The sequence below is a fragment of the Microcebus murinus genome, chromosome 28, assembly GCF_040939455.1.
Source record: "Microcebus murinus isolate Inina chromosome 28, M.murinus_Inina_mat1.0, whole genome shotgun sequence".
NCBI classification, from domain to species: Eukaryota; Metazoa; Chordata; class Mammalia; order Primates; family Cheirogaleidae; genus Microcebus; species Microcebus murinus.
In genome coordinates this window covers 2,560,033-2,573,973 of record NC_134131.1, presented here as the reverse complement: position 1 = coordinate 2,573,973, position 13,941 = coordinate 2,560,033, and the positions used below count along the sequence as shown (strand labels likewise).

General features: G+C 40.5%; 1 protein-coding gene across 7 annotated transcripts in view; it reads right to left on the bottom strand.

Annotated features, from left to right (window-relative positions):
* MITF (melanocyte inducing transcription factor) overlaps positions 1 to 13,941 on the bottom strand; it is a 212,645-nt gene that overhangs the window by 24,338 nt on the left and 174,366 nt on the right. For all 7 annotated transcript variants that reach the window (XM_012787398.3, XM_012787400.3, XM_012787399.3 and 4 more), the window contains exons 3-4: positions 2,831 to 3,058; positions 1,742 to 1,825 (exon numbers count right to left, since the gene is read on the bottom strand). In XM_012787398.3, the coding sequence (XP_012642852.1) occupies positions 1,742 to 1,825; positions 2,831 to 3,058 (312 nt within the window). The remainder of the gene's footprint in view (positions 1 to 1,741; positions 1,826 to 2,830; positions 3,059 to 13,941) is intronic.

Sequence of the window (13,941 nt, the reverse complement as noted above, 5' to 3'; positions counted from 1 at the left end):
CCACACACGAAAGGATTGTTGGAGCAATGATTTAGCTGATGCTCTCCACGACCATGCTAACCTGCCTGCCCCGAACAGGAAAGATGAACCAGGAAGCTTCTATCTCGAATGACAGTGGCCACTTCCTTTTTTCCCTCTAAAGACTACGCCTCGTGCCCTTCCCTCACCCTTCCTGGAGAAGGAAAACGCAGATGGCCATTCAGTCCTCTGGTTTCCTGGGCACGTGTGGGGACTGTGGTTCCCAGGCCGCTGGCTAGCCCTGTGCTGATGTCACTCGTAAAGTAAGTTTCTCTTGGTACAGCTGCCAGCGTGCTTGCTACTCCCCAAGGAGTATGCAAGGGCGGGGTTATCATTACAGTCGTGGAGCTGACATTCCCACTAGATCAATTTTATTCCTGAAGTACCAAAACATCAGTTATGATAATAAACAACAGTGATTACATGTGCATTGCAGCAGTTGCAAAGACAAGCCTGTGGAAACATTTCTTCGTAAACACCCTCCGTATCTGAGCTAGCTGGTGTGTCTGTGCTTGGGTCTGAATAGCGCTTCGTGGGTACGCGATGATACTCGGGACCTACGGGCATGCTCTTCTGTGTCTTTCTGCCACTCCCACTGAAGAGGGGGAGCTCCAACTGCACAGGGCTGGGGCTGCAACCCCGGTTCTCTCACTTTCTAGCTTAAGGGCAAAGCCCCTAATCATTAAGAGCCTCAGTTTGTCAATCCAGAAAATGGGTGTTAATAATATTTATGGCCTTATTGGATTCTTGTGAGATTTCAGCACAAACCATATAAAGTGTTCACAGTGCCAGGAATATAGTAAACACTTTAAAAAATGAGTATAATTAAGTGATCCCTGAGAAGACTAACTGGCAGCCAGTTAGAAATAACTGTAGCACACTATTTGTTAGGTTCCATTTCTAAGTACACTTTTATTTGTTGTGTTTGTCTTTAAGAGATGAGTTTCTAATTGAGTTGGTCAGGAAGCAAATAGGCTAAGGGACTTAAGAGCAACCTTTCTTTGTGATTTTTAATTTCATTTTGAGGGAAATAAAATTAGTGGGCTTGATGTGATAGCATTTTTAGAATAATCTTTTTTCTCTTATGACAAAAGTAACCCAATTTGATGGAAAATATAGAAAAGCAAAAAAAAAAGAAGTTTTCTGTTGCTTATAATTCTCTCATATGTCTATAATACACATAAGTATATAAATGGATATAGCATAATTTTATGTATCCATTAAATAGGATGTTATAGAAGCAACTTTTATTACTTGGGAAAATACCCATTAAATATTATTAAATTAATAAAGTTTCAAAATATATGTTCCATGATATTCCATTTATAAAACAATATATAGGTCATACACACATACTTCCTGGTTTTACTAATATCCTTTGACAATTGTTACCCTACAAATTTGCATGACATATATACTGATGATGGTACATAAATGAAATATGGTATTTTATGTCTTATTTATTAAAGTTTATGTATTTGAAACACTTTTTGGTGATTTAAAGCAACTTAGGGAAAAAATACGTTTTAAGTTTAATTTCTGTAGTCATTATTTAATCATGAGATACTAGGAAGAAAATGGCCCTGTCCTTAGTTTTCCCTACTTAAAAAAAAAAAATCAATGGGGGGGAAAAAGCCTTAAGTCATCAGGAAGGTGTGATCAGCCGCAAATAGAGATCTCATCACAGAGTGTCACATCCTCCGGCTGCCGGGTCATTCAGTACCTGCATACACGACGCTCGTGAATGCGTGTTCATGCCTGGGCACTCGCTCTCCGCCCTGTTTTGCTCTTCAAACTTATAAAACCCCTGCAGAAACACAAGCAGAAACAGCCCATTGACTTGGATTTGCAAACGGCTTTTCAATGACATGTTCTCATGAGCCCGATGACACGGCCACAAGATGAAATAAGCTTTCAGACAAAGTGGAATTGGACCAAGAGATGAAAGAATGAAGGGAGAACTTGTGTCAAATCGTCTTGCTAGATAGATGGCCGATAGGGCGGTTGGCATAGGGGAAAAGACTTAGTCCCTCTAGAAACTAAAACCAATCCAGCGTTAGAAAAGTCGCCTCTGAACTTGCATAAACATTTCAGAGTGCAGTAAAATTCCACTAAAATGAAGCTCATCATCTCATAATTTGGAAATAACAGGCATTAAATCACAACTCTCCTCTCTCAAGTATTTTAATGCCCCAAATTTTGATGCAACAATTAGCTTGAAGGTATGTTTGAGTCTTGTCTCCAATCCAGCCTTTACAAAAGCAGATTTAATGGGCAGTGGCAATTTTATCATGAAACGGAATGTATCCAGCAATTAAACTTTGGCTTTTCTGTTAAGTTCTCAAGTGCTATTATTATTCAAATCCATCCATGTACATTCTATGCTTTCCCCCCCCCCCAACTCAGGGAGAAATAAAAATAATATTCTAGACATTCACAACAAGCGGAACTTCTAAACCTCCTGTCCCACACCTTTTCTATTTTTGCCTTCCCTTTTCCACCTCCCCTTCTCCTCTCTGCATTTTCACTGCTCCGTGAGCTGAAAGGCATGGAACAGAAGACAGCACTCAGCTAACGAAGACACGCTCCACACAGAGCAAGCCAGGTCTCCGGCCATACGCCCTGAACCTGATAACCCAGAGACGGGGACAGGAGGCTGGAGGGCCACAACCACGCTGGCACAACGGGACAAGGGCTGTTGAGTGCGGCCACGTGGACAGACTCCAGTCCATAATTAAGGGCGGGAATAATATCCAACAGACAAGTCATTCAGTGTAAGGAAACAGGAGAGAGGAGAGGAGACGTGAATTACCTCTTTTTCACAGTTGGAGTTAAGCGTAAGCATGGCCATGGGGCTGTTGGGCGCGCTGCTCCCCGGCACCGGTGGCATGACATGGTCGCCAGGCTGGTTTGGACATGGTAAGCTCAGGACTTGGTTGGCATGTTTATTTGCTAAAGTGGTAGAAAGGTACTGCTTTACCTGCTGCCTTTGGGCTTGCTGTATGTGGTACTTGGTGGGGTTTTCGAGGTGGGTCTGCACCTGAACATAGCCATGGGGAGGGGGAAAGAAGACGGTGTTGTTATTTTTGAGTTTCAGACAGTTCCTCTTGCAGGCACAAATATGAAACTGACCGGTCCACCAACAGAATAAATGATTAAATCCCTGCTGTGTGCCAGGCAGGCACCGTGCTAACGGATTTTGATGTTATTGCAGTTGAAAGTCTAACTCCTAGGATTTGGGGGTAATACTTTGCCCTATTTTATTTCCCTGCTAATTAATTATACATCTCTTTCAAACCTTGTGCCCTTCTTTTCCTATCTAATAATTAAAAGTTTGAAACTATCTGCAGGGCAAAAATTTCCCCAACACACTTGAAAGGGTTTATTAAGATCAAAACAACAATCTAGAAGGAGGCGTTATAACTCAGTTTATTTCACTTTCCTTGGCAAACAGAACAGCTTTCTGTTAGAAAAAAAGAAAAAGACTCCTTAAGAACCAACTGTAAAATGATTGTAGAAAATAAATAGAAACATTCTGATGATTAAATCAGGTAGCTGTGGGTTAATTCCTCCCACTTTCATTTGGACATGATTATTCAACATTTTAATTAAGAAAGAATTCTAGGTAAAAAGCAATTCCACATTAAGCACTTTCTTTCGAATGCATAACACTTATATGTATGTGTTTTTAAAGGCATAACTATCGGTAAGCCACCAGGATACTTTGTCTCCTTTTCTATAAACATTATACAGAATTAGAAATGCTTTTATTTCCAAAACCATGATACTCAATTTAAAGTCACTCTTTCTTTGATAAACACAAATGACTCTTACGAGCTATGAACAGGAGCTGATGAAGAGAGTATAGCCACACACTAGGGAAAAAACATATCCTTCTAATATTTACGTTGTTCAAAACTACATTGAATTACTTCTTATGTCATCCAACAATAGACAGCATTAAAAGAGTAGATTTGTACTTATCGAAAACAGTGTGCCTGTTATAATAACATTAAAAGGTGGATTAGTCAATTTATTGCATTATATTTCAGAGACTGAATATGAATAAGAATAAAGCTCACCTGATAGTGATTGTATTCTAGCATTTCCAGCATAATAATGTTGCAGGTGGCCCCAATCCAACGAGAGAAACGGGTAGACTATTCTTCCCTCTACTTTCTGTAATTCCAATTCGAAGACTAACTGGCATAGAGAAGGCACTATAAACAAGGTATCCCGAGACACCACCGGAAACTTTATCACAGCAGCCCTTCTTATAATAACCTAAGCTAATTAGTTATGCATGTAAAAAAAAAAAAAAAAAAAAAAAAAACCTCATTCACACAAGGGGCTTTTTTTTTTTTGGAAGTCCTACGAGTTTGGTCTTAAATATTGATATCAATTTTTCCCCCTGGCTTGACGTCACGCTTTTTTTCATAAATACAAAAGAACCTTTTTAAGTGATGAGCTATCAAAGTCAAACTCACTGTCAGATCAAGGCCAATTCACTATTCAGCTTTAGTTCCAGTAGTATTAATAGACAATTGGTATTTCTCTTTCTGTCATAGGTTCCAATAGCGGGATGACCCCCCTTTGCAGGAGACAGAGCCTAGAAGCTGCCGTTACCCTAGACTATCCTAACGGCCGAGTCACTCTGCCACTTCCGGCTGCAGGGCGGCCACCTTGCAGTATGGAAGAGAATCCGTGCTGAACTTTCCAGTCAAAGCTGCTTCTTGCATCCTGGTTCTCAGTGTGTACCTATTCTTAGCTGGGTGGATTATAACTTGCCTACTGACCTCACATCATGAATAAGGGGAATTATCCTAAATAGAATGCAACACACACTCACACACACATACACACACACACACAAATTGGACTCAGATTTATGTGAAAAAAAGAAACAAATGTCTCTCCAACTCAACTCTTCAATGGGGAAGCATGAAAATTTTTACTAAAAATATTTACTGAAAATTTTACAATCCTTGGGTCTAGAAAAGAATGAGTGACCCTATAGGACAGCTGATGCACTTATACGTTTATTTGTTCCATTTATTTACTGTTGTGTGTTAAACACTACACAAAGCATAGACTATGTATTGTGAACACACAGAATGTATGTTCTGTGAAAAGAGGCAAACTATTAATAATATAAATCTAAAAATGATAATAAATGCTTAATACTCACTGCTGAAATGGAGAGATGATATTTTAAGCATAAAAATCTGAAATTCAGTAATTTTTGTCTACATGCCCAGGATAATGAAGTCCTTTAGGTTGACAATCTCAAAAGTGTTTCAAATGACCGATTTAACATGCACACAGAGGTTCACAGAGACGTTTTAAGTTTCATAAAAGGGTCCAGACACGATAATGATGAGGACAACAGACATGACTAAAATAAACATAAAATGAGGGCAGTGAGTGTAATGTGCTTATTTCACTATTACACTTAAAAAAGAAAGAGCTGCACATTTAAAAATAAATGTTAATTCACTGCAGATCCTTATTCTTTAATGAATCAGAACATAATGCTTCAGTAAGAAAAAAGCAACCTGCTCCCTATTTGGCACTGTCTTTACTACAACTAGGATTGGGTAAGCAGAGTGGGATGCAGTTTGTTCTTTTATTGTCAATGTCTTTTTAGTTTTCAAATACGTTAGAAGCAGACGGCCCACAAACACTATGCAGTAGACGGAACATCTCCAGCTGTTTCCAACCCAGACTCCTCAAACAGGTGACACGAATGAGGGTACGAGCAGCGAGGCAATAAGGAGCAGCGAGGCCTGGGCAAACCAGAGGACACGAGTCTCATCATCTACGGGGAACAGCGGATCTAAGCTGCACCTGCTTATGGCCATCGGGAATGCCGGTTCAGTCTAGCCAGATCTCCCAATTTTTCAAGGGTAGCTGGCAATCTGAACTTCTTTTTTAAGTGAAATCCTCTTACGTTTAGAAAATCGACACCTCATTGTTTTGTTTTTCATATAGTACAAGACTCAGCCCACAAACCACTAGTACGTGGTCTCCGTTTTACATCATCTGTGAGGATATTCTTCATATTTACATTCCCAGGACGATGGCTTAGATTTTGAGAAATTTCTCTTCTGTTAAGTTAATGTCCAAATCCAGGCGTTTCTTGGCACTTCTTTGAGAAATAACATGCCTGACTGCACAGTCAGCAGAGTAGTTAAGAACTGGAAACCTGGGTTTGAATTCTGGCTTTGCGACTTACTACTCACGTGACCTTCTGCAAGCCATTCACTTCTCCAGGCCTTCCTCTCCTCATATATCCAACGGGAATGATCACAGCGCCTTTTTCGTTGGGGTGTTTTCAGCATTAAACGAGAGATCGAGTCTCTAACACGCTTAGCAAATAAGTATCTAAGCAGTTCTCAAACTTTATTGTCTTAGGACCCTTCTATATTCTTAAAATTTATTGTTTATATGGATTCTATCTATCAATATTTACTGATCAGGAATTAAAATCAAGAAATTCTGAAAACACAGGACTGCATACACTAGCACGTATCTCACTGGATACCACAATAATGACATCTTAACGTGTCAAGTAGCCTTTGAAAAACTCTACTGTGTATTGGTGAAATGAGAGTGAAAAAGAAAAACAACATCTTAGTATTATTCTAAAATAGTTTTGACCTGGCAGAACCTCTGCAAGGGTCTTAGAGACCAGCAGGGCTCCCTGATCACACTTTGGGAACCACTGACCTAGAATACGGTTGGCATCGCCCCTGCCCCAGTGGACAGGTGGCATGTGACAAAGGTCTGCAGGTCCCACCTCCCTCACCCAGAAGATGCGACGGAAAGATACCAAGCCTGCCCGAACTCCCTCAAAGCATTATTATGAGGCTGTACAGCCCTCTGACAATTTTAAAAGGTGTAAAAGTACAACTCTTTATCTTCAACCATCCTAATTCATAGCTTTTTAGTTAATAACTTTGCTCTCATTAATTTTAAAACAGCCAATCAAACAAGCATGCAAATGAGAATATACATAGTGTTACAGAGGATGGAAACATCTTCATGATTTCCTGATAATTTCTGCATGTTTCTGACCTTCCAATCAACTACCCACATTCGAAGAATTCAGATAGCAAAGGCTGGGTGTTGCTGAGCAGATGAAGCACACAACACAAAATAAAGCTAGGGTACTTCCTAGTCTAACCGTAATATAGCATTTATTGATGTAATTTTTATTTCACACGTTAGCTATCTGAATTAAAGTGCAAAAATCCAAAGGCTTTGGGACTTTTCTTGTTACCGCTTCTATCTTTTTGTCTCTTTTCCCTTTCTTCATTCAGATGTTGAATGGATAGCAGGAGAATTGGGACGGATCACCTCCTAACTGTCATGCTTTTGCTTCGCCACTTACTGGACCAGCACTGACAGGTTATTTTCCATCTGCCTCACTCTACAGAGATCCCAGCGCACATCACGAGCCAATGTAGGATGGAGGCTGCAGATACCACCATCCTAGCTGACAAAAGAATTCACTGGGGGGAAAAATCCCCATCTGAAAGTCCGATGTCTTCTCCTATTTACAAACAAGAATCTCAGTAAAATTGAGCAAAGATTTCCACAATCCATTTATAATTAATTTTTTTTAACAAGTCAACAAAGTATTCAGATTTCTTACTTATTTTTTTTTCATCATATTATGGAAGTACAAATATTGTTAGGGTTATGTTTAAGGGAGAGAATTTATTCTTCTGTTCAGCAAGTTTAAAGGAAACTAAAGGGATTATCATTTAGTCAATTGCTGTCCACGGGCAGCACCACACCAGGACTCTCTCCATACTGTTTCTTAAATGGCAATTTACAGAAAAGGTCAATGATACAATCATAATCTCTGAAAAAATGGTAAAATAGAAAACGCCAGGCCAAGTGGAGTGGCTCACGCCTATAATCCTAGCACTTTGTGAGGCCTACATGGGAGGATTGCTTGAGGTCAGGGGTTCGAGACCAGCCTGAGCAAGAGTAAGCCCCCATCTCTACTAAAAATAGAAAAATTAGCTGGGCATGGTGGCATGCACCTGTAGTCCCAGCTCCTCGGGAGGCTGAGGCAGGAGGATTGGTTGAGCCCAGGAGTTTGAGGTTGCTGTGAGCTGTGATAATGACACAGCACTACTCTAGCCCAGGTGACAAGAGCAAGACTCTGTCTCAAAAAAAAAAAAAAAAAAAAAAAAAAAAAAAAAGGAGCAACAAGGTATGAATCCTGACCTAAGAGAAAAGAATCAAAATCAAAGAGAAATCAGAAACTAAAAGGTACCCGAATAAAGGAAGATTAGAAATGACTGAGACGGATGAGGCCAAGGCCTTCTCTCTGCAACAGTGGTCTGGTCTGCTGCCTGTTTTTGCATGGCCCATAAACTAAGAATGGATTTTACATTTTTAAAATAGTTGGGGGGAAAAAATCAATAGAAGAATGGTATTTCATGACACATGAAAATTATATGATATTCAAATTTCAATTTCAATAAGTGCAGTCTGGTCAGAACATAGCCACACCACTAGCTTGCACGTCACCCGCGGCGGCTCTCTTGCCACAAGAGCTGTGGCTGAGTGGTGGGGACGGAGTCCACATGGTCCCCAAAGCCGAAAACATCTACCTCCCTCCGACTTTCTATAGAAAACGCTGCACTCTAGGAAAGGTTTACCGAACTAGAATGGAACTTTCCTATGAAATAAAAGTTTCAGCAAGGTTTGGAGGAAAAAAAGAGGTGGTTTTTATACCCAAAATTTGTGTATGTATATATAATTTTGTAGTTGTTTTTCCAAAGAGTGTCTTAACTGGACAAGCATCCATGTGAGAACACAGGATGTGCCTAATTATCCCCATTTTAAAGATAAAGAAACAGAAACTCTGAGAAGAAAAGTTAAGAGACTTGCCAGGGTTGGAAACCACAGCCGGGCCTCAGTTATTCAGCACATAATGATGAATGAGAGAAGCACGCTGCACTGCTGATCAGTTCTGACCTACGGCTTTAACTGAGTAAAGAGGGAAAGATTAAACTGTAAAGCCAGAGGTGTGCTCACATACCCTGTATGTGCACAAACAAACAGATGTGAATTTACAGTGCATATTCATGGGTCTGTATACTTGTACACCACTCCCTGTGTTATTACTTTGTAGGCTTCTGAATTCAGAGAATTCTAAATATGTACAAAAGCAAACAATAACAAATCTACTTTTCTGAAATTTTGATGTTATAATAGAACAAACTAGACTAGCCCTACCAAAAATTCCTAGCATGGCTTTTATCCTTAGCTAATGGCCTATGAAACAGTGTGCTTATAAACTGCAGGATGAGTATGCTTTGGTTTTAGGACAAACAATATTTAGTAGCCTCAGGAAAAAAGGCATTATCATAAGAAAACTCCTAATATATACATTATTTTTTTTCCTCTCTCAGGCTCAAATAAGCCAAAGATCATGGGAATAAAAAGAACACTAAGTTTCTATCTCAGCCAAATAGAAGTAGGAGGGATTTAGGAGCGGGAGCTGTCTGCAGAGTATTTATAATCTGAAAATAAAAACACTACTTTCATACTCGAATTTCTATTGGAAAAAAAAGGCAGCAAGACCCAAAAAGCTTAACCCATCACTCACTCTAAGAGAAAACCATTTCTCTGAGGATCCTTTAAGTCATTAATGCATAAATATATCATACTAAACAACAAGATTTTTAAAAAATATAAAAAACAGAATTAGCATTCATTCTCTCAAATTTGTCTGTATGTACCAAACACTATACCTTTTATATTCTCTCCTAGCTTAGGCCAATTAAAAATAAAACTAAGAAAGAAGTCACTGGAATAACTACATAAAATATTAGTTCAAGTCTCTACTCACAGTTTTTTTTTTTCTTTTCAGCAGGATTTGAGAGGACACAGTTGTGTTGTGTGTTTAAATTATATGATGACAACTTCTGACTGAATACAAAAACAACTATCGAAGAGATTGAGCTTTGATGGTTTTAACTTCTTCATTTGAGTCATTGCCATCTGAGAGAGTACACTCTTGCCATACACAGAAAATTAAAAACAGGACTGGCTGCAAATCTGAATGTGTACACAAATCACTAGGGGATCTTGTTAAATGCAGAGTGTGATTCCATAGGTCTGGGCTGGAGCCCAAGACCCTGCATTTCTAGCAAGTTCCCAGGGGTGCTGACCCAGCTGGTCCAGCGAACACACCGTACCCTGAGAGTGGCAAGGCTTTGCTATGTTCTCACCTGGGCTTCTGCTTTCATCAAGAGTTATACTTTTACCATTCATTCAACAAACATTACCTGAACATCAGCTGGATGTCAGGCAACTCTATTGCCACAGAGAAGGTGGCACTGAAGCACAGACCTGAAACTGGTGAGACGAGCCAAGCAGATTGGCAGGAGCAACATCCCAGCCGAGCACGAAAGCTCTCAGGTGTGAACAAGCCTTGCATGTTCGAGGAACCGCAAGGAGGCTCTCAATACACTTTCTTTTTACTTGGCTCCCAATTCAACACACTTGCCTGGTTTTCCTCTCACCTCCTTCATTTCTTCTCACTCTCCTTAGAGCTAGTTCTCTCCTCTTCTCTGCCTCTTAAATGTCAGAGTGCCTCCAGGCTCAGAACTTGATTTTTTGTGTCTACACTTACAGCTCTGGTGATCTAATCCAGTCTCATTGATTTAAGCACCCCAGCCCAAACTTCTTGGAACTCCAAACCCAGCTGTTCTCCCTCTTTATGCAAAAACACCATTCGCAAGCATCTCAAACTTAGCCTGCTCATCACCCTCCAGATCACTTCCTCCCATGGTCATCTTCACAGTTGCCAACTCCATTTTTCCTACTATAGGCTGAAACATGTGAAATTGCCGTGGTTTTTTTTTTTTTTGTAGGTCAAAAAATGGTCTTCACATAGTTCATTCTAGTGGCTCATTCCAAAAACTTTGGTCATCTTTGACTCCTTTCTTTCCTTCATATCCTACAGCCAATCCATCAAGGAGTACTGGTTCTGTTTTCAGAATATATCCAGAATTTCACTAATTTTTACCCTCTATTGTTACTACCCAATCCAGGTCATTATCTTTTCTCACTTAGATGACTTAAGTTCTCCTGACTCCTCTGCCTTTTCCATGCAAAGCTTCTTATTCTATCGGGGTCTGCCCACAAAGACTGCCAATTCTTACAGCTGGCATCTAGGAGTGCTAGATGCCAGTAGGGCCTTGCGGGTCTCAAACACAAGGCCAGGAGCCTGGAGATCCCCAGCTGTAGATCATTTGATTAGTTATACTTTACAGCAAAGGAACCCACACTGGTAGCCCATGGACACAGTCCACAGGTATGGCTTACTGGATGGCTACACAATGTTTGGTGTTCTAGAATTTGTCACCAACAATTAAAAATTGGGAGTTTTCACACCAAAATGTGGATTTCTGGTTTCTCAAACCTGAGTTTGGATTTCTCTTTTCTGGCTGATAAATCAGAAACTCTAGCAACACCAAACTGCACTCTTAGCAGGCCAGCAACTGCACAGAGTTCTGCAAAAGCAGCAGCTCTTCACATGGAGAACATGAACACATGACCTTCGCTTTGCCACATTCCCGCCACTCGTTATTCTGGCACTGACAGCTGGCCTGCTTCACTCATTAACCCGTCTGATTCCTGAAGACACTGAGACTGGCCTTAGCCTGTCTTACCCTTTCATGCTCCACATTCCTGGAGGGGGTTCCAGGTCTGGTGGAATGGTAGTGGCATCAGGGGACTCAGAAAGCCGCATTAAATGAATAATCTCATATGAGAAAATAAATTGGTAGAACTGTGACATATAAAATAAAAGAGTATAAACTTGTGAAAGGTATATCCTCATCCATCCAGCAATGGTACTTTTCAAGAACTTCTCTAACAAGATCATCAGTTATACGGTGGAGAGTTAGGGACAAGGATGTCATCAGAGCATTATCTCCAACAGGAGTGGGCAGACCACTGCTCCAAGCATGCTGCCTATTATGGTCAATAAAGTTTTATTGGAGCGCAGCCATTCCCATTTATTTACGTGTTATCAATGACTGCTCTCAACCTATCACAGTGTAAGAACCTAGTTCAGTAATAGATCTAGTGACCCCAAAAGCCTAAAATATTTAGTATCTGGTCCTTGGGTGAAATGGGTAAAAAAAAAAAAAAAAAAAAAAAAATTGTCCCATTAATTTCCAATAACAAAAAAATTGGAAACAAATATCCATTAACAGGCCATGGATTAAGCTAATTATGAGGTAGCCATACAGTTCAGGCTTCTCAACCTCAGGACTATTGTCACCAGAGTCAGATACACCTTTGTTTTGGGGGGTGATCTGTGTACTGTACAACGTCTAACAGCATCTCTGGCCTCTACACATTAGAAGCCAGTAGCCCCACCCCAAACAACCAAAAACATCTCCAGACATTGCCAAATGCCTCCTTGGGGTCAAAATTGCCCCCAGCTGAAAGCCACTACATGTAGATGGATACTACACAGTCATTAAAATTCTTATTTTATTTAGCAATATTTAATGAGAGGGAAAGTTCAAAATGGAAGTGAGCATATGAAGCAGGTTAAAGACACTACATACACTGCTATCCTAAACTGACTTCAAGGTGTTATTTATACATACGCATCGGCTAAAAAAAGACTAATGACAAATCATTCAGCAAAGCTGTGACAATGACTATCCCGGAATGGTAAAATTACCAGTGACTGCTATTTTATTTGTTCTTTCTCTATATTTTCTATAATGTATATGGCACTAACTTTGTAATTTTAAAATAACCTATATATTCCACAGAAATGGGAACCCGTACACCTAGATAAATAAAATTATATTCAGGTAGAATTCCTCTATTAAAAATTGTGCAAACAACCTGGGAGGCCGAGGTGGGCGGATCGTTTGAGCTCAGGAGTTCAAGACCAGCCTGAGCAAGAGCGAGACCCCGTCTCTACTAAAAATAGAAAGAAATTAATTGGCCAACTAAAAATATATAGAAAAAATTAGCCGGGCATGGTGGCACATGCCTGTAGTCCCAGCTACTCAGGAGGCTGAGGCAGAAGGATCGCTTGAACCCAGGAGTTGGAGGTTGCTGTGAGCTAGGCTGATGCCATGGAACTCTAGCCTGGGCAACAGAGTGAGTCTCTGTCTCAAAAAAAAAGTTATAAGAAAAGAATTGTGCAAACAACAAATCCACCCATAACGTGGTTATACAATGGCAAAATTTCCCTTGTTTCCACTTTTTTCGTGAAATACTTGGTCAGATTAAAAGGATCCTGTTATTTATGAAAATTTGAGGCTAACGTTCAAGCCCAGGCAGTTTGCGTTTGCACAATATTTGACACATTTTTTATGGTTTTGGAAAGGGCCGTGATTGCGTGGTTCCGTGGCGCCCGTATAATAGCCCCTTGTGAGGACCGTGAAGCTTCCCCCTCCTCATGGGAGCTGCCAGTGCAGCATTCCGCATGCTAGAACTTTCCACGTGCCCCAGTTTAGCACTGCTTCAGCATCCCAGACGTCTCTCTGTTCCAGCATTTCCCCCCTCAAATGCCCCCATTGTTTGCAGTTTATCGGGTATTAGAGATGATTACAGCCCAGGCAGAACAACTTCTTCTCATAAGGACCGCCGCTCTTAAGAGACTGGCAGTGGTCAAGTTTGTCAGAGATGAAAACATTGCCTTGGGCTTGAGCAAAAGGTCAGCCAGAAAGGCTCCCAGTCAGAGATGAGAGCTCAATGCTGCTGGCTTGAAGGTCAAGTCCACACGAGCTGAAAATTGGCAAAAAACGCAGCGGCCTCATAATAACAGACTTCAGGATCTATATATCATGAGACCGAGGGGCCCTCCTGCGTTTTAAGGAACTGCATTGTCTTGGGCAGTTCTGAAGACCTGCTTTATAG